The sequence below is a fragment of the Parasteatoda tepidariorum genome, chromosome 7 (genome assembly GCF_043381705.1).
Source record: "Parasteatoda tepidariorum isolate YZ-2023 chromosome 7, CAS_Ptep_4.0, whole genome shotgun sequence".
NCBI lineage: Eukaryota > Metazoa > Arthropoda > Arachnida > Araneae > Theridiidae > Parasteatoda > Parasteatoda tepidariorum.
Window position 1 is genome coordinate 32961287 of NC_092210.1, and position 22265 is coordinate 32983551.

The window sequence follows — 22265 nt, forward strand, 5'->3', positions numbered from 1 at the left end:
CGACCTGAAATTAGTGAGGTGACAGCATCTAGTACCAATGTAAGTTTTTCTGTTGTACAGAAATGTGATACTTCCGTTGAAGAAAACGTTTCTAGCATAACAAAATCTGATGAATGTGAAAGTGGCCCTCAAAGTGTTACTTCCCACCCATATGACATTATGTTCTTAAACTTAAAAAATCAAATCAAAATTTAACTAAACAATGTTGTCTAAATAAAATGTCAAAATTGTCTAGCTGTCTAAATTAGGGAAATAATAGTGCTTTATTACAGACTCGAATTTCTTTTAGTAGTTTCAGAAAATTATGAACACCCCCTTGAAAAAATTCTGCGTACGCCATTGCATGTGGTTATAATTTTTCTTTTCGGGACCAGCTCCCAAAGATATTACGATGATACGTTCAAAATTGTTATTTATCGATAGCTATTAGCTATATTAATTTCGAGGTGAGTCATTTTTATGTTTTGTTGTCATTAGTTGTGCTGAACTGTCTGAAATCGTTTTCATGTTTAATTAACTAAATAATTTGCTGCTATCTTATTAGCAATTTGATTACTGTTAGAAAATTTAATTTAAATTTATTTTTCGTGAAATCAATTATTATCCAGTATTGTTAATTGTTCAATATATTATTAAGCAGAATAAAATGTTCTTAAGATTCTTAATTTGTCAGGGTTTAAATTTTACAATATATTTTTTTCTTTCTCTTTTCTATTTTGGTAATTAATTTTACCAGGTCCGTCATTTTACAATTTACAAGTATACACCACTAATTGCCGTATTTGTGAAAGATCGGGAGAGCTGCATTACGTTTACCGGTTGTTGAGAGCATGTGGTGAGAGCTGTATTCAGTTCAACGAGTTTTTTTAGTCGTTTGTCGTGAGAGCTGAATTTAGTTCAACGAGTTTTTTTAGGCGTTTGTCGTGGGAACTGTGTTAAGTTCACGGTTGTGTCTGTGTGGTCTCTCCTGCGTTGCTTTTAGCAGCCGAGTGTGTGCAGGTTCCCGTTGTGTGTGAATGAGATCAGGGCCGGAATAAGAGCACGCGGGGCCCTAAACCATTCAAATTTTTGGATCCTTAGATTAAATTTTTTTTCTCGTATATTTTTTACTTATTCAAATATAAAAGTATTTATGTATCTTTTCATTTAAGAAAGCGAATTTAAAATTAAAATAAATAATAATAAATTAAATTTTATTTTATTTTGTTAAATTAAAGCTAATAAAAATATCTTTTTTAATTAATATATATTTGAAATTGAAATTTTTTTTAAAATCTTTGTTTTTCTTAATTTCTAAAAATTTATTTTCAAAAAAAATTTTTTAAGGACCTTAGACCATGGCCTAATGGGTGATCCGGCCCTGAATAAGACTGAGAAGCAACAATGTGAGGAAGACGATGACGCAGTCACAAATAGAAAGTCAACTGTTCAATGTGTACCATTTATCGAAATAGGCGTGATCATAGCTCGTCCGCAGGTCACCAATGTGGGTAGAGTTTTCGACAATGCCAACCTTTAACTATCAAAAGGTATATCAAGATTCAGTCAAGTTGGCGTGTCTTATATACTAGTGAATTGATGTTTTTAATAATCGTATTGGTAGTTATGCCACAAACACAAATCACAATAATAAAACTCTCTAGAATATTAAACCAGTTCACACATCACTTCGAATGCATAACATAAGCGGAGGGATACGCCGGAAGTTTTCTAAATTTCTTCCGGTCTTAAGAATCTTGTTATTGTTTATGTTCTGTCAACCATCTGGAAGAAGTTGAAACACGGATTGCTATTCAGCACATCTCAGCTTGAGTTAAATTTTGAAATTTCTATAGGACTATTCTTACTGGCTGCAACTTTTTCGATTGCGAATAAAAACCAGATTTCTTAAATATACTTATCTGCAAAAAACTCGCTAACCTTATTCTCGTTTGCGTGTGATTTTTTTTCGCCTGCGTAAAAATCGCTTCCAGTGAGAATGGCCTTTAAACGAAAATTTAAATTTTGATTGAAGGTACGGAATGAGAACCTAACTGCTGCTGAAACTAATAAAAGATGAGACGAGCGATTAATTCTCACTTGGGCCGGATCACGCTATTGGTCGAAAATTGCATCACTGTTTGGGGAAGGGATATACTGTGTATGGATGGTGTTTTCTACACTAGGGAGCGCTGCAAGCTCGGGACTGCCTAAATTTCCGGGTTACTGTTTCAGTTGTATTTTAAAGCCATTTGGCATCATTGTGTTTTGAGATTCTTGCAAACAATGCATTTGATTACTTATTACTTATGTTTACAATGCTAACAATACTGTTTACAATACTAAAAGTGTTAACACTAACGTAAGATGGTGCACAGCTTGCAACACGAACAAACAGTAATAAACAAATGGAAAGGGGCCAAATCAAGACTGCCAAAAAAGTGAGTTATTCAAAATCTAGCAACCATATCACCTTTTTTAATAATAAATAACAAAATAACTAAAACAAATTTTCACTCCAAACTCCCCAGAATTACATAATAACATTAATATCTTATGAAATACGGCAGATTTGAGCTCAGAAGTTATCTAGTTTATTTCTTTTATTGAAAACAAAATTATCCGTTTGAAAACATCGCCTATCAGCAGAACCTGACTAAGGCAAGGGCATACGGGGCAGTTGCCCCGGGCCCCACATCAGAGGGGGCCCCAAAATCGAATAGAAAGTTTATTTTATGTTTCTTTTTTTAATAAACTTTTTTTAATAAACTTTTTTTAAACAAAATATCATTACCGTGTCAAATCCGTCAGTTTTATGTTTGCTTCTTCATTAATCTATCGTATGAATACAAAAAAAATCTATAATTCGTAAATCGATGATTTTCTGGTACGGAATTCAGCTAAATTTACGCAATTACGATACACAAATTCGGCCAATCAAAAGCCTGTATTTTTACACACCGCAAAATGCGATATGTTTACAAAAAATTCAGGCTTCTGATTGGCTTAATTGAGCCATCATAATTTCATAAATTTAGCTGAATTCCGCCCTAATGTCAGCAAGGATATTTTTTTTTTCAGTTTCAGATGACAAAGTTAACCCATCAGAAAACTGCATTCGGCATGATGGACATAGAATTGTCCGAAAATCAGTAAAACGGACAGAACGATATTTCGTTTGACCATTGAAGGACTTGATAGCTATTTTAGGTTCTGGTCAATTTTGTTATTATATATGTATAATGAGATGAATATTTAAATACCTCCATAAAGTTCGGTTCTTCATTGAAGTAGTGAAGCAGAGGGGGGCCCCCAAAGAAATTTTTGCCCCGGGACCCAATTAGGCTAAGTCGGGCCCTGCCTATCAGAATAACATGTAGTAAGCAGCTGCAAACTTTTTAACCGGAACTAGAGTAGGTCCCGAGCTCGAGATTGTTATTGTTTACATTTCTATTGAAAACATCATCCATTGCATAGTATTTTGGCGACAGATTTTATATTTAGTTTTCAAATGCGCTCTATTTACACGTAGTATTAATGTTGAGTAATAAAGACAATATTCACATTTTGCACAGTTTTGCGGTAATTTTTTATTAGAATCTAAGTGACATTAAGCTACACTGCTTTTACGCCATTAGCAACTGGGGCTGTTCTAGAAATGCAGGGGAGGGGGGGAGGCTAGCCCAGAATTTTGGTTATTACTTTAAACTAAATTTACGTGTTGCTTGATTATGAAGTTTTTAAAATTATTCATAACACAACTAAATTGCGATGTATGAGTAAATTTGAGCTTATGTTTATTTCAATTTTTGTTACTTCATAACTGCAAAAGATAATTCTTATGGAAAAACAAACAAACGAAAAAAAAAACTTAGTTGTAATATTACTATACCATCTTATATTTGTAAAAACATTCATTATTTTTATTGTTTTTAGCTTTGATGAATTTAAATCAATTAAAACATAAATATTGTCTGAAATGCTGAAGTGGACATTCACCTATCTCCCCACCCTAACGACGACATAATATTAAGTAAATATTTGCAAGAAATAAATAAATTCCGAGCAAGCAAGTGTGCATACGAAATTTGTCGCCAAACTCATACAATCACCAGCCAACAGCCACCATCTCTCTTCCCCCAAACAGTGATGTCATTTTCGACCAATAGTGTGATCCGGCCCAAGTGAGAATTAATCGCTCGTTATTTACACTGAAAGCGAAAAATCGCCCACGAATGGAATCTGATTAGATAAATATTTTTACAGGATAAAGACTTATCATTCAGGTACAACTAATTTTAATAACACACTCACTCATTCAATAAACATAGCATGATTTACGGAAGTCTCATCTTACGAGCGATAATATTTCTCTAATCAGATTCCATTCGTGAGCGATTTTTCGCTTTCAGTGAAAATAGCCTTGAGACTCCACCTACACATATTGTAAAAATTTTTACATACTTTCTCCGTGTAAAAGAAGAAAAGAACAGAAATAGGCAGAATAAAGTTCCTTACTTCATCATGAAGATGAAAACATAACAAACAACGGAATTGAAATGGCGACTTCGAAAGGAGCAAATACCTATAATCGATTGAATTGGGAGGAAGCTGTAAGTATTAATAAGGTTTCTGTATTTATTCAAAATGTAGAATTTGAATTTCAATGCGATTACTTTTATTTTAGGATTTCCCCGTTCTCTGCCAAACTTGTCTTGGTGATAATCCCTACATTCGTATGGTAAGAAATATTTTTTCTAGATCTTTATTATTTGCACAAAATATTCTTAACAGACAAATAACCATGTCTTTATAGTGATATGTACTTCCATAGCTAACATTAATGGTTCTTATCTTTCTTATTTCGAGAGATCCGTCTTCGTGACACATTTAGTTATTTATTTTTAAACAGGGTTCGTGATTTTTTTGATTTTCTTTAAAAAAAAATCGGATTATTTTGATTTAAATCAGATTTTTTTTATTTCTATTCAAAAACACTGTAAGAGCTTTAATTTATGATTAAAAAAACCTTATAAATGTTTAATCAAAATTAAATTAATATTAAAACTATATTATAACAATATTTTAGAAGCTCTAACTTACTAAAATAATTTTTCATTATAATGCATAGCGACCATTTTGATACAAGGGCATGATTGAAATTAAAAGACAAGATAAAATAGATAATATAAAGAATACTACTTTAACTAGTAACACAAAGTTTCAATTAGCACACCATAATTTAAATTTAAAATTGTGATCTCTTTTTTTTTCCTCGTGATTTATAAAATGGCAAAATAAATTCAACAGATTGTGTATATAAATGTTGTCATTCATCAAAAAATAAATATTCAATCTATAAATTTTTATGTTAAAATATTCATTTTTAATCCTATATCAAAATACATAAGTTAAGCTAAAAATCATTTTAAAAAAATCTATGTACTCATTGGAATTTTTTTCACCAAAGAAAATCTGATAATTTCAAAGATACCGTATACATATTATAAGAAGAAAAAAAAAATACCAGTTAATAAACCCTACTGCTTCAAATAGACTTTGTAAGGGAAGAATGACACTGTATCAGAAAAAAATATCTGAACTCAGCTTCTTTTTTTTTTTTTCTATTTTTGGCATATTAAGGTAATTTCTTTTTAATATTACCTCGAGCTTTAGAAACATAGAAATTTCCATCAATAAACTATAATGTAGATTTGAATTCCATGCTTTTTTAATCAAAAGGTGGAATTTTAATTAACATTTGCTTTATTTGCTTTCTACAGCTATGCAAGTCTATATTAAGACAGCATTAAATATTTACTTTAATCTGTACTTTCAATGTTAAGAATCAAAAGATTTTTAAACATTTAATTTCAAATGTGTTTAACACACACCAAGAAAAAAAGTAATTTCGTTAACTAAAATTAATTAATGCAGCAATTTATTTAAAATAAATTTTAAAACTAAGAAAATAAAATAATAAAAGTATCAATATTTAAAGCACTGTTTTTTAACTTTTAAAATCAATATAATATATATATATAAATTAGTTGATTTAAATCAATGATTTTTTTAAAAAAAATCATTTGATTTTATTCATGATTTAAATCAAACTGATTTAAATCAACGAACCCTGTTTTTAAATATAGGTAAAGTAAACTGGAACATATTGTGTTCATCCAGCAATAAGTATTGAAAGGAATACCCCTCCCCTATTTCTTACAAGGACCTATGAAATTAAAATTTAATACTTAGGTAAACTTGTGGCTTGACGATCTTAATGGTTTAATTAGAGCTTAATTTCCTAGGGAGATTTCCGTATTACGAATTGTGACGACTCTTATGGCTCGATTTTTAGAGCTTCTCCATTGATGGCCCAGACATCTCAGCCTATTATTGCTGATTATTTGTGAAATTTGGGGCTGCTTATAACTGATATCACTATTTAGGTTGTAATCAAACAGTAAAATAATGCTTTTTCGTCTGAATTTAAGCAGTTTTTTTCAGAATATGGTAAAATTAGAAATTTTGTTGTTACTGTTTGGAACATGTGACCACTTTTCAAATTATTAAAAGAACTAACCCTATATTATAAGTAGAGCCCGGAAGTTCAGGCAAAATGCCATAAATGCCCTTTTCTGCCTTTTTTAAACGTTTTCTTCTGAAAATGCCTTTTTCTTTCCTTTTGTTCATAAATGCCTATTTCTGTCTAATTTAAAATTTTTCTGCAAAGCTTTTTGTGCTTTTGACCGAGCATAAACGCAAAATGAAGAAATTTTGAAGTACAGAAATGGTTGACTGTCATCCGACGTATTGTAATGCATTTATAGAGATTAGGACTTTATTCCTTTTGTCTTATTAATATTTTCTCTCCGTCTCTTCGTGGCGTCACCTTCGTCGTGGCGTCACCTTCGCCCGATGCGCTTTGCAAGGAGAGAGAGAAAGGGAGTGAAAAGATTGGAGTTATTTTTACTTACAGTCAATAGAATTTATTCTTACTTACGGCCCATATAGCCTACACCATCGAATAACTCGTATGCTCTCTTATCTACAAAACGAATTCACCAAGCTGGTTGAGCACATTGTAGCAGGAGCACGAAAAAGTTTTCTAGTATACTAGTTATTTCTAAAATGCCTAAAGTAAAAGCCTGCACAAGCAAAAAACTGGACAGTTTTGTGAAAGAATTTGGGTCGGATGTGTTTTCTACTGATGGGAGCATTCTGTTTTGTAAGGCATGCGAGAAGTCAGTAAATTTTGAGAAGAAGTATTTTATATCTCAGCACTTGGAGACATCTAAGCATAAAACAGCAAAAGATAAAAAAGATGGGAAAACATCGACTCTGATTTCCACCTGTTTTCAATTATCTTCTCGCAAATCGGAATTTGCAATGGATTTATGCAGATCATTTGTAGATGCCGGCATTCCGCTGTGGAAACTTGAAAATAAAAGTATACGAGCTTTTTTGCAAAAATATACGAATCAAAGTGTGCCCTGTGAATCAACTTTAAGGAAAACTTATTTAGATGACTGTTATACCGAAGTTCTTAAAACTATTCAAAATGAAATCGGAACGAAAAACATATGGCTATCTATAGATGAAACGACAGATGTAACTGGACGATATGTTGCGAATGTTATTGTTGGTGTTATGGACCCATTTGAAAAACATAAAATCTTTTTGTTGACATCTGAACAGTTGCAAAAGACTAACAGTACTACAATTGCACAGTTGTTCACTAATGCACTGGCTTTACTTTGGCCAAATGGTACTGAGCATGAAAGAGTGCTATTATTTCTTACAGATGCAGCCTCCTACATGAAAAAAGCTGGAAATGCCTTAAAAGTTTTATTTCCTAATATGATCCATCTAACGTGCCTTGCTCATGCATTGCACAGGATAGCAGAGGAAGTAAGAGGTCTCTATCCTGAGGTAGACTCGCTTGTTTCTAGTGTGAAAAAAGTATTTGTGAAAGCCCCTTCAAGAGTTCAAGTGTTCAAAGAAATTGCACCAGACATTCAATTACCTCCTAAACCGATCCTTACGAGATGGGGAACATGGATTTCAGCAGTCTCATACTACTGCACAAATTTTGAGGAAGTTACTCGAGTCCTTACCAGCTTTTCGGATGAAGAGGCAATATCCATAAGAAAAAGTAAAAATCTGCTTAGCAGTTCTAAAATTAAAAATGAACTGACTTTTATTTCAACTTATTTTGGGAAGCTCCCTGGAGCTATTGAACACATGGAAAAAAGAAATATGTCTTTGTCCGAGTCACTAAAGATTTTCGACAATACTATTGAAGAACTAATGTCTGTGCCTGGACCATCTGGTGACATAATAAGGAAGAAATGTGAAAACGTCATCTCTGCAAATACAGACTTTGAATGCATCAAGGACATTGCAAAAGTACTTTCTGGTGATACTACAGTTGAACTTACCATATCTCCTACCATGGCAAGTTGTTTTAGGTACGCGCCCATAACTTCTGTCGAAGTAGAAAGATCCTTCTCTTTGTTTAAAACTATATTGACTGACAGGAGACAAAATTTCTCTTTCGAAAATTTGAAAAAGCATCTAGTTGTGATGTGCAACAACAACCAATCATCAGAATAAATCTGCATACAATATTATTGTAAGTACGAGTTTTCAATTTTTATTTCGCACCTACGCAGTTGAGGGTTTTTTTTTGTGCAATTATGTCCACTTCTTTTGTACTATTGCTACGACAGTCGAGTGAAATGAATATGTAGGTATACCGGATACTTCTAGCAACTTTTTTTATACCTTGGATACCTATATGGGCTTTTAGGCATTACCAACTACCATTTTGCTCCAATTTTAAGTGCCTTTTTTAAGTGCCTATTTCAAGCTTTTTAAATGCCTTTTTGCCTGCCTATTTTTGCATTTTTTATTGCCTGAAATTCCGGGCTTTAATTATAAGGCATTCCTTTTGCAACATTTCTCAAAATGCGGTAAACCTTACAAAGATCATTACCGAAAACGAAGAAAAATTTTGTGAAACACGCATGGAATAAAAAATATTCGATAATAATTTTATTTGATTTTAATAATAATTTTCTGTGTTTTTTAAAAGAAATTCTACATGGAGTGCTTTTTCAAGATAAAAAAGTGGTGAATGGATGCTAAATGGCCGATAATTTTTTAATTGCTAAATACATTTAGTGGCTGGCAGCTTTTGCTAGTTTTGCCTTGCATAAGGTGACCATCTCAGATTATTATTTTTTTTAAATTAATGTTTTTTTATTTCTCCACAAATTGTGCAAAAAGTTTTTTTCTGTTGGTGTTGTTGTTACAGCAATTTAAACATAGACTAAAAAATCTGTTTTTTTTTTTTTTTTTTTTTTTTTGTTTGTTTTTTTTTTTCCCCCTCAAAAAAAAGAATTGTAATAGTATTTGTCTTAAATGTTATGTCTTTTTAATGTATTTCTAGAATAAGGAAAAGTTTGGAAAGGAGTGCAAAATATGTTCTCGTCCTTTTACAGTGTTTCGATGGTGCTCTGGTTCTAGAATGAGATTTAAAAAGACTGAAGTTTGTCAAATGTGTAGCAAGCAAAAGAATGTTTGCCAAACATGCTTGTTAGATTTAGAATTTGGTAAGTTTATACATAGTAAATTATATTTTATGTGACATGAAAATAGTATTGCTATTTCATTTTTTTTTCTTGCAATATTTTTTAAAAAATTTTTGTTCTTTTTTTTTTTTTTTTTTTTTTTTTTTTTTTTTTTTTTTTTTTTTTTTTTTTTTTTTNTTTTTTTTTTTTTTTTGTTTCTTTCATGCTTTAATTTATTAAAAGAGTGTTAGAGAATTTAAATTAGTTAAAGGCATAAGCTGTTGTCCTCATATTAAAATGGAAATGTCAGAATTTAAAGGTTAGTGCAAAAAATTAGTTCTCTTCTGTTTGTCATTGATTGAACAAAACATATACCATCAAAAATCTTTCAAATTCTATAGAAGTATTTTGATGGCAAATAAGAATGCTGCTTGATAATTCAAATAGGTTTCAAAATTATATAAACCATCCAGAGATATTTCCGAAACTGTTTCACCTTTTACCCTAAAAAGCTGCAAAAACCAAGGAATGTATGAAAAACATGAATTTTTATTAATTATATTGGTTTATTAGAAAGAAGGAAAACAAAACCTTGTATTTTTGTTCTGCACTGTACAGGTACAGGTTACAAGTGGGGCAACCAGATGACCAAAATTTTAAACTTAATATTAAGTGAATAAGGTACCATTTCCAAGGTAATAAAATTGAAGATTTAGAAATAATGACTTATACCTTAATATCAGTTTTCATTAAGTTACGGACTATTAAATGAAGGGCAACGTCATTAGAAATTTTTAACTATGGTAAATGAATCTCTAACAAAATACAGTTTTTTTTTTAAATTTCGCACAAACAGATAATGGTAGAAATAATAATTAAAGTGAACTGTAACAAAACAGGTTTATTAACAGGCACGAATGTGTTGAAGCATTTCACGTTTTGCTTTACAAAAAAAATTCTCATGCACTTGTGATATTTTACATATGATACTAAAATACATAATTAATCGTACTACGCAATTAAGGTTTAACATAATTAAATTATTTTTTCTGTTTAAAGCTGTAAATTAATAATTAATTGTTTTTGCATCAGACACCACTGCTTTTCTTTTTATTACATTTGTTTTTATTTATTTCCGTCTCTTATTTTACTTTTTCTTTATGAATAGAATATTCCTTTAGGTTAATTTACAATATTATATTTCACTTCAGTGACCTAATAAAATTTGTTTGACTATGCTGTGCTTTAAGTTATTTATATTATAACTTAAAATTGATCAATGATGTTTTTATGAGTATTTTTTTATTCTGTTTATCTATTTGAGGTAAGCAACTCAGTTTTAATTTTTTGAGAAACAATTTAACTTCAGTTAAAACATTTTAAATCAATCATTTTTCTTGGATCTTGAAAAATGTATGTATTTAGAGAAAAAAAATTTAAAAACATTCTGTAGTTATTTATTTATTTTTTAAGGAAAAAAACCTTCTTGCATGGCAAACTACAACAATAACACACATCCTATTCAATTATTAGGTAAATGGGATACAAATTGTTAGTGATTGTTGGACCTGTAGTTGGCAAATAAAACTGGAGAGTGGGTATTCAAAAAGGGGTATGAAAAAATGTCATAAATTTGGCTCATTTCTAATGCTACAACCAGGGACATATGCTCTTTCTCGTTCACTATTAGCTATACCACCAAATGCAAGTTAAAGGTACATCTGTTATTGTCTGCTTTGAAACATCAAATACAGTAGGGAACCGATTATCCGGAACGATCGGGACCATCGCTATTCCGGATAACTGATTTTTCCGGTTTTCTGAATCGCTACAAAAAGCCGTTTTTTTATTGTTAAACCCAACTAAAAAAAATTTTTTTTTGGAAATAATCCTAAAAAGAAGAAAAAACGATGGAGTAATGCACTAATGATTATTTCCACAATGATGGTAAGGTAAACATCTTTCAAAAGAGAACGAAAAATCCTGAAATCTTATGAGGAAAAAGTTTGTTTTTTTTTTAAAAAATGGCGGGAAAATTTATCGAATTTCGTTCCGGTTTTTTGGTTTTCCGGTTTTCTGATTTCCGGATAACGGGTTCTGTACTGTATAATCAATTGTAAGAACTGTACAAAGGGATCATTTAATTTTATGCGGGCCGTTAATAAAGCTAATATTTTTCCTGTGCGATCTTTTTTTTATCAGAAAAAGTTTTTTATACAGTAAAAAAATATAATAATAAAAATTCCCTTTTAATGTACGTCTAATAATTTTTGTGACATCTTTTTCGATAGATTTTTTTATTGTATATAAAAAATAATGCAACTTCTTGGCATTTTTTTTCCGCATTTCTTTATTAAAAGCAAAGGGAAAAAAATTTGCAGCAGTTTTTTTTTATTCCAGGATTTTTAAAATTATTAAATTTAAGGAAATATTGCTTAAATATGAGTTTTATTTGCATTGTTCTTAATATACCTTTCGCAGTTAAAATTAAAATTCATGATTTTTCAACTAACTTTTACGAGATGGAAAATTTTATAGAACACATTGATCTATCCATTCCAACACGAAATAGGAGGACGTTAAAAAAAAATTTGGGCACTTGTATTTGCTATTTGGTACGTTTTGTGCAAAAACTACAAAACTAACACTTTAAAAAAAAAAAAAATTTTATTCATTAAAAGTAATATATTCTACAAGCCAGGGTTGGCAGGTTTTTGACATGTGACAGTTTAAACCGTCACGTCAAAAACCTCACTGTCAAAAACCTATATTCATTTGTGAAATTTAATTAATACATAAAATTTATATATTTTTTTATAAAGGATAGTGTTTCTAAATATGTTCTAGAAAAAATAAATTTAAAATTTTGAAGAAACACTTATATTTTGAATAGTAACCAAAATCTTGTACTTTTGAAAGCTCACATCTTTTGTAATATTATGTATTCATTTTCATGTGTTATTGAAAATCTGCAGTGATATTATTAAGAAATTTATTTATAACCAAATTTAGTGTATAGTATAGATTATACTAAAAATTAGACATTTTTAAAGATAAACATTAGCAGTTTTGTACATTAGACATCTTTTAAAGAAAAATCTTTTTAATATTCTTTTAAATCTTCTTAATAATCTTTTTAATATAAGGCAATACAAATTTAAGTACTTTCTGTTAAATACACAGAGTAGTTAGTTTCGATTTACAGTATATTCAGCCTATTCATTTACTATGCTGAAAATTTAGTTTATCCAAATACTTGTGAATTTCATTTTGCTAAATATGATATAGTTTTGTTGAATATCTAAATATTCAGCTGTTGAATAATTACTTCTTGCTTTCAAGATATGCATTATTTGTATTCTTAATACAAGTGGAGAAAAAAAAATAAGGGATAAAAATGGTTTTAAAATGATAAGTGTAATAATTATAAATAAATATAATAAACAATATGAATTATATTTATCATTATTCTTAAATATAACTACTTTTAAATTCAAATTAACATACTGGATAAAGATATTCGGTATAACATTAAAAAAGAAATTTTATACACTTGTATCAAGTTTGTATTTATACAACATAACTTGTAAGTTCCTTATAAATATTAGTTATATGTTCCTAATATGTCAAAAATGCATAGTAATAAACTTTTAATTTTCTTAAGTATCAAAAAAAAAATTTTTTTTTAAATATAAATATTTAAACAATTTTTGTGCAAAATTTTTCTGCACATGCATTTGAATATAAATTTCTGAGATTTTAAATCTGCTACTTTACCTTAATTTTAATTAAAAAATATTTTAAAACCTGCTGATTACCTTTAGTATAATTAAATTTCAATATAATGCATGGCAACTGTTGGTAGTTTTGAAGTTTATATATTTTCTTGGCAAACTTCAGTTTTTGACGGGATTTTTGACAGTTTAAACCAGTATTATACCCTTGTCATGTCAAAAACCACTTTTTGACGTCAAAAACCCAACCCTGCTACAAGCTAAACATATTTTCTTCACATCTATTCAAGATGATATATTAAGAAAATAACATTTTAAATAAAATACTTTATAATATTTACACTTATCTTGTACCCTACACTTTATGAGAAAAGAAAATACACTGACCTGAAAATTTTAAGTAAGCATAAGTTTCCACCAGAAATGCTTATGTTTACTTTCATGAAAAGCTAAAAGTGATAAAAACTTATTAGGAAGGAATTTAAAAAGCATTGACATCTCAAAATAAGAGTGCTGCAGAGATAATATAAGAAATTAGTGTCAATAAGAAAATCCACCAAGAAGCTAAATTTATTGGTTTGATAAAACATCTAAACGATTGATTTTTATTCTTCATTGTTACTTTAAAATATGCAATTTATTTTTGGATGATGTAAATATTGGGACATTTCTTGACGTCTAGAAAATTAAAATGTCTCAACATTGAATGAAGCATTCCATATCTATTTTAATGTCAGTTAAATAACTATTTCTACACTTTATTTTCTTTTAAAAAAATATAGAATTATGTTATGAAATGGATCTATCTATTTTACTCTTAAATAGCGTCTATGTCTATAAAGAGTTTTAAATTTATGGGCATTTTTATGGTAACCGAGAAATATATTTTGTGTACTTTTGTTGTGTAATTTCTATTAATTGAATAATATAATATTTAAACAATGCGCGGACCGGCCTGTGTAGGAGTTAGGGAACTACCCTTGCATCAGAAAGGTTCAGGGTTCAAATCCCGGGCAAGGCAGGGATGTTCTTTCTTTCTCTGTACTATCTGTCCTTACTGTGGGAGCAACGTTGGCCCACCTAATATGGTGCCCCAGAAGGAGTGGCCAGCAAATCTGCCCTTCAGATGACTGTATGATGCCCAGGTGGGTCATTTTAAAAGGTGAGCATTGAAAGAAGAAAAAATATTTAAGCAATGCTTATTTTTATAGCAAAATATTTAAGCAATGCTTATTTTTATAGCAATGCTTATTGTATAGCATTTCTTTTATCCTTTTCCATAGTTTTTTTTTTCCTTTCATTTATTTCAAACATAAATATTTTTTTTTTTTTTTTTTTTTTTTTTTTTTTTTTTTTTTTTTTTTTTTTNTTTTTTTCTTTTTTTGAAAAAAAAAAGAAACATTATATTGTGTGAGTTATTTGGTATAAATGATTTGTTTTTGCTGATAATAAAAATAATATATCCAGCAATTTTAAATAATCTGTTTTAACTGTTTCAAATTTTTTACTTTTTATATCTTGAACTCTGCTATTTATATATACTAGTTATTTTTTGTATACTCTTGTAATTTATATTCATAAGTTACATAATTTTACATTAAAATAAGTAATATAACTTTTTATTTAAGTAAAAATTTATTTGTGACTTTTCAGTCACAAATTAAGAAGTCTTCATAACATTAAAATAAATTTAACTAATTTATTTGGTGAATCTGGTGTTTGGAGATTTGTATTGATATATTTTTTTGTTTTCTATCAAGGTTTGCCTGTACAAGTACGAGATCATGCTTTAAATTTAAAGGATGAGATTCCCAAGTCTGAAGTCAATAGAGAATATTATTCTCAAAATATGGAACAAGAGGTATATTTATTTTTACTTACACCTATATTAAAAGCTTTAAAAATTAATAAAATTTATTTAATATTATGAAGTGTTAACACTATGAAGAGTTAAATTTATTCCAAATCTTACAGTATTATCAATGTTTGCCCTTACTTATACCTTGCTTTATTAGGTAAGATGTTTTCAGAAGTTCAATTAATCAAAATAAAGAAATTTTTCTTTGCTTTAATTTCTATCAGTCATGGCCAGCTCATAGTGAAAATTTACCTCAATTAATTACCTTTACACAACTATTTTTATTTCTATTATTGTTAATTTTAGAATAATCTGGTTTAGGAACACATTTCTAAAGCGTTACCATAAACAAAATGTAGTAATTGTTTTAGGCAGCTTCTAAAATATAAATTCATTGAAAAGGCTTTCGCATGCCATCTTCGTTTTCTTTTTTTTTTTTTAACTTGAGATTACTCTGACATAATGAAACAATAAATAAATGAATAGCTAAATAACAATAATTATTAAAGATGTGCATTAAACTCATAGAATTTAGCAACAATGGTGACTTGAAGCAGGTAGATAACAATTAACATTTAAACATACTACTTCACATTTTAATTATAACTGCTATAATTTGCTAATACTATTTTGCACATAATTATTAGAGTGTATGTAACAAACTCGTGCGTGCATATGTGAACTGTAAACTTGTTTTTACTTTACAAAGCTATATCTCTGATGATAGATATTAAATGACCGAAAAAACAGGATTGTCTGAAACAATTTAATTTGCCAGCTTGTGTCAAGATTTTTTTTTGCATTTTTTCAGTCATAATCAAGGTATTCCGAAAAGTTTGCCATGGTCATTAAAATTAAAATTCTCTCATCGTTAATAAAATAAAAATTATAAAATGTATCTTTTAATGTTAGTTTTTTTTTGTTATGCTATAGTATTTTTTTTTCTAATTGTCAGTAGAAATTATGTATGTTACTTTTCTTTTAATTATTCTACAGATTATATATATATTTCTAGATTGCTAATGCTGATGGAAGTCAGCCTTTTGGAGCTCTTGGAAAAGCTCAGACACCTGTTGATCTTCTCATGAAATTATCTAGAACCACCCCATACTACAAGAGGAATAGACCCCACATATGTAGCTTTTGGGTCAAAGGTGAGTGTAAACGTGGTGAAAAGTGTTCTTACAGGTAAGAGTGTTTTTGTTTTTAAATCTGAATAATTAAATTTTTTCAGTTAAATTCACTGCTTAAAATGTAAAACTGTGATGGTTTATACATTTTTTAACTTTATTTAATTTTATCAATATCTCAAAAACTTAATTTTCTGCCATAATGGATTTCATTTAAATTACCAATTATCCTGATTATTTAAATTTTTATTCATATAACTGAGCTTTTTTAAAAATGTTCAATATTTCAAACAATCAAGGGACTAAAATAAAAACATCTCCTCTTATAATATTCCGCAGTTTGTTTTCTGAAATCAATATTTTTTAAGGGGATCTTAACAATTTTTTAACAGAGCATTTTGTTGCATTGTCTGCCCAAGTGTCTCCTATTTTCCTATTTTTTACTCTCTTTGTTTTGTAATGCTTTATATTTGTTATTCGACCAAGGAATTGATACACAATCTCACCTAGAAGGCTTAAGTATTTGGAGAGTGCAATTTTTGAAAATATAGGATATTAGTTATATTATTTTAACAAGATGGAATAAGATGATTAAAAACCAAAAATTTAATTTAAAAAATTTATTTTACTCTTTTTTTTTTCTTTTTTTACAAATTTCCTCCTGGTTCTTAAAATCTTGGTATTTTATTACAAATCATTATTTTTAAGCATCTTTTTCTTTTATTCGCTTGATTTGTGAAGTTGAAATTATAAGTTCATTAATCATATTTTATGAAATCAAGCTCTAAGAAAATAATATTAAGAAGGAAAACAATTTTCCTCTGGATAGTTACAACATTTTTTCTTAAGCTTTGAAGAATGTATAACATTAAGATGACGAATTACGGTCTGCCACCTGTGAGCAAAAAATCTATGTGTGATTTACAAATTTTAATAAGTTAAGAGAAACAGTATGTGATATCACAAAAAAATTAAATTAATTAATAATAGCATACTGTCTTATTTTTTTATTGCTGGCATGGTGACTACTGATAATTACTTTATGATTGTACTAATCAATTTTTAATGATCTTAAATCAGTGAATCACTATTAATTTTGGACTATGTAATTTTTTTTTCTGAGGTCATCTCTTATTTTTATAGATTGTTGCCGCTGTTACATTTTAAAGAAATGATCAATGATTTTTTTTATACTAATTTTAGGCATGAAAAACCTACAAATCCAGACGATCCATTAGCCGATCAAAACATTAAAGATAGATATTATGGTGCAAATGATCCTGTCGCTAATAAACTACTAAGACGAGCATCGGCTATACCAAAACTTGAAACACCTGAAGATATGACAATAACTACTTTATATGTTGGAAATCTTGGAGAAAAGATTACTGAGAAGGAATTAAAGTATGCTTTTATGAGATTTTAAAATTTTTTTTTTTGAGATTTTAATGATCTTCGAAGAATAATGTCTTGTGTGAAGTATTCGATTATTTGATATAACATTAATTATATTTATATCAATTATTTTCTTACTATACATATTCAATTATTTGAATTATTCAACATTATAAATCTGAGATATACTTAAAAATATCAATGAACATTTTTTACTTTTTTTTTGTGAATGTACATATTCTTAGTTGTATGAGCAAAACTTAATTGAAACATATTTATCAAACAAGATAATAGTTTGTCAATGTTGGTAAAAAATAATATTGATAATACCAATGTGCTGTTTGTTAGGTTGGGTATCGAAAAAAAAAGGAAAATTTGTAAAAATAGAAAAAACAAGGAAATGTGTATAATAAAAAAAAACAGAATTTTGAAGAAATATGACCGAATTAATAAAAATTATGTATAGTGTAGTACAAAAACCCATTAAAAATTTACAGCCAAAAAAACAACATAAACGAAAAACAGGGATAAAAGGTATTTACCTGGATCATAGATGAGTTTACAAAAAAATTCTCCAACAATCTGTGGTTACATTCTAGGAAATCTAGATGAATAAGTCACTAATAAAACATTTATTTCAAACTAAAAACTCTTTATTATGAGGATCCATATTGAATGGCAAAAACAGTGTCCAATACACAGTCTCTGGTGGAGAAGTGGGTGAAAGGCAGGAAATTCAAGAACAAGGAAATTTTAGATGAAACTGACTTAGACGAAATCAAATTCAGACTGCATGTTGACGATCATTCTCCTCCATCTTAGAGATCAATTTTATCCATTAATCAATAAGTGAGAACCGGACAGCTACCGGAAGCCAAGGTGTTAGCAGCATTACCGACAGTTAAAGCACACTCCCGGATTTGGGATTCTTGATAAGAAAACATCCATCGCAAACAGTTTTCTCAAAACCGAAGATAACGTTTATGTTTTTATGAAAAAGATTTTTATGATCTATCAAAATTCGGAATTTTTTTTGGAAGGCATATTGAGGCTTCTATATAAGCTAAAAAGGCAGTCAGTGGAATTTTTACATGGCGGAAGAAAAGGTTCATCTCACAAATGAGAAACAACACAAAAAAAATGGCAAAAGGAGACGTCAGCCTTACCTCCTAACGAGGACAGGATATTAAAAAATAAAACACGCAACAGCTTGACGCGGAATATGATACTCTCGAATTTCGAATGCACCGAGCGTCTCTTGCGCTCAGATATTTATACTAAACTAAAGTCGAAGTTAAATTACTTATTTTACTGCAAGTTTAGTTGTAAACTCAAATGAAAGTAGAGGTGTTAATTTTTTTTCAAAAGTTACGGTTGAAACAAACTAACAATCGTAGACTCCTCACGGAAGATGAAAGATACTGCTAACAGCTGTTTTTGGAGAAAGGGTAGGGCTGAAATGGAATGTGCAAAGAATTTCCGGGTGAGAGTGTCCTAATTGCATTAAAGATTAAGGGACGAAAAGAATCGGATCAGCAAATTTAAGATTTGAAACAGGAATTAACAAAATTGCATAAAGATTTTAAATTAGACTTGTGACTCGATGTCACAACCAATCATTATCTTATTCAATTATTTGAGACGAAATTAATTATATTTATATCAATTATTTTATTACTATACTCATTCGATTGAATTGTTCAACATTTTAAATCTATAAGATATACTTAAAAATACCAATATGTATTCTTTACTTTTTCTTGTGAATGTATATATTCTTAGGTGTATAAGGGGAACTTAATTGAAACATATTTATTTAACAAGATAACAGTTTGTCAGTGTTGATGAAAAATAATATTGGTACTATCATTCATTACCTTATTCAATTTCTTAAATTAATTATTTTTTATTTTTAAATAATAAGAAAAATTTCCCAATATTATTAATGATGTATTTCAGTATAAGCCTAACTCTTAAATCTAAGATGCAAAGCCTTTTCTTGTTTTATTTGTAATTACAAATCCAACACATCTGCATAGCATCTATTTTTAAATTTAAAAAAAAAATTAAACATTTTTAATTACACATGACTCACAATAAAATTATGGTGTTTTGAAATTATTAAGACATATAGTATGATGAAACTCTTGTATATTAATGATACTAATGAAGAATGAAATTTCTTGACAATTTTGGTGAAGAGTATTCAAAATAATTACTCTTAATAATACAGGGTGCGTAGCGTTTGTAAAAAGTACTTAAAGGTGCTTTTTTGGGGATTTCGTTTTTAAAAGCTTTTGAAGGTGCTTTTTTTCAGCTGGCGTTTTTAAAAAGTGCTTTTTTTTTCGAATAATTTTTTTTCTCCCTTCAGTGATATCTGGTGGATCCCATGCATTTCACGAAAAATGGGGAGTTTGCTACGTAATAATTCACGCGGACTTCGTGTCGTACCCACGTTATGACTTGCGCATGCGCGCACACTTGAAACCGAAACCCGAGTGCTCCAATTCGGATAGAGAATATCAGATCCTTATAAAATGTTTTTCTTTTTAATTTATTTTAATTTTGTTCTTGTTTATTTTATTTTACTTCTAACACTTTTTTTGACGTAGGGGTTGTTCTGAGTTCAGGGTCAAGTTGAATTCACTCGGTGATGTGGGAAAGTACTGATTGTTTCGATTTACGCCCGTTTCTTTTTGGGGGTTTTTAACGCTAAAACTGTTTATAAAAAGTTTTTGTTTTTCAATAATATCATTGATTGAATATGAATTTTTTGAGTGCTTGAAAAGTTTTTACAAAATGCTTATTTTTGATTCAAAGATTTGGCTACGCACCCTGTAATAAGTTAATTGTAGTATTTGACACTGCACTTTTATACGAGTTCATCACAATAAGATGTTAAAAAAAAAAAAAAAAATTTTCAGCCAAATTTAGCAATCCATGTCAGATGGCTTACATGATTTCCAAATTTAAATCACAATCCATACATTAATCACTCTTTTATGTTAATCTTTTTATATTTTATGTAAATATTATATTTACTCTGCCATTCTCTATTTTTCAGCTATAAAATTTATTTTCTACATTTTTATTCTGTTTATCGGTACCATTTCAACCAGAGTATTAACAATTTACTTCAATTATTTGAAATTTGTATGTTAATTATGGTAGAAAGGATTGGTTGCATGGATAAAATAAACTTTAGTAAGCTTGATCATTTAATTATTTGAAAGCTATAGAGAAGAAATCAAAATTTTTAGCTGGCATGCTGTTACCTTTGTGCATAATTGGTTGATTATTAAAAAGGGTGTCGTGAATAGGGTTATAAGCATAAAAGTTTCAAGAAATTGCGAAAGTTAAAAATATATATAAAAGATTATAGATACTATATATATATATTTGATAGTCAATTATTTTTAAACTTTTGCTGACATTTCGCAGATTGATTTCATTTGTCTCTTTAAGAAGTGTCCCCTCTTTTAGTGGCACTGTAATGCACAGTTTTAACAACGATGCATCTGTTTTCATGATAGTTAACTCCTTTTCTTTAATAATGAAATTTTAAATATTTAATTTATATGTGCCTCAGTTTTTTTTCTTTAGTTATTAAATATTATTACAATTGTTTTAGCTGAAATATTTGATGCAGATGATAAAGTACTATTGTGACATTTACTGTTGCTGGCGTTCTTACAGCTTTATTTGCCGGAATATTGCTTGCGTGCAGTGTTCAACGTCGTCGAGAGAGTGACAACATAAAATTGATTCAGAATAAACAGACTGATTCGAAGACTAAACAAGATATGTCATCATTTTAAATTTATTGGTAAATTTTAATAAAATGTCTTCAACTTTCTTCAAATGGTCTAAACTATCTTACATAAATTATTCATTCTATCACTTTTGTATTATTTTTTTATTATTGAAAATACAGGGTTCCCACGGTCCTTGAAAGTGCTTGAAAAACGTCTTAGGTCCTTGAATTTGTCCAATACTGCCGGCGGCCCTTTTTATAAAACACCCGCGGATCTTTCTCGTTCTTTCTGTTTTGTTCCCGAGCTCTCTCACGTGGTTTTTAACGCCACCGTTTCTAACCGGGCCTAGCGTCTTGGTGTCTGCCAAGCGTGCGGAGCACAGCAGACAATCAATGCGTTTGGGGCGAGACTCCACTTCATTTTCTGTCGCATATGCTTAGATCTTCTTTTTTCTTATCGAAACTGGAATACTCTCGAATTTCGTAGCAATATGTACCTTGTAGTTTTCAATAAATTTGCCGTTTTACCATCCGCACTTGTCCTTACGTTTGCGTCATTTCAAAACTTTATTGTAAAGCGTATTCGCAAAGGCACGGCTTATTTGTGTTATGTAGTTTAGACTAGTTATGCCTGGGAAGTGCTATTTTAATCCCCAATGGATGGATATGGATTTTATCGATGCCCGAAAAGAAGTTCAGAGCCAAGTGCCGATTATGCATGAAGGAGATCGATATCGCTAAAATGGAAGAATCTGCTCTGATATCACACATGAAAGAAAGGTAAAACAAAAAAGCAGTCTCATGCCCTGAGTTCTCTTTTTTTACTGTATAATGTTATCC

The 22265-nt window shown here is 29.4% G+C and overlaps 3 protein-coding genes across 3 annotated transcripts in view; 2 read left to right on the forward strand and 1 right to left on the reverse strand.

Annotated features, from left to right (window-relative positions):
• Nucleotides 1–21527, forward strand: part of LOC107445314 (lysosome-associated membrane glycoprotein 2) — a gene marked incomplete in the record, with an annotated part of 42035 nt that extends 20508 nt beyond the window's left edge. The window contains 1 exon segment of the mRNA XM_043048004.2: nucleotides 21430–21527. Within this exon segment, the coding sequence (XP_042903938.2) occupies nucleotides 21430–21489 (60 nt within the window).
• The window catches only part of LOC139426007 (uncharacterized), a 491229-nt gene that overhangs the window by 145996 nt on the left and 322968 nt on the right, over nucleotides 1–22265 (reverse strand). The window lies entirely within an intron of this gene.
• Nucleotides 4444–21527, forward strand: LOC107445311 (pre-mRNA-splicing factor RBM22). The gene is made up of 7 exons (XM_016059675.4): nucleotides 4444–4592; nucleotides 4667–4720; nucleotides 9434–9596; nucleotides 15049–15149; nucleotides 16162–16334; nucleotides 17480–17680; nucleotides 21303–21527. Exons 1-7 carry the CDS (start codon nucleotides 4539–4541, stop codon nucleotides 21304–21306), a joined length of 750 nt encoding a protein of 249 aa, XP_015915161.1. The 5' UTR covers nucleotides 4444–4538; the 3' UTR covers nucleotides 21307–21527.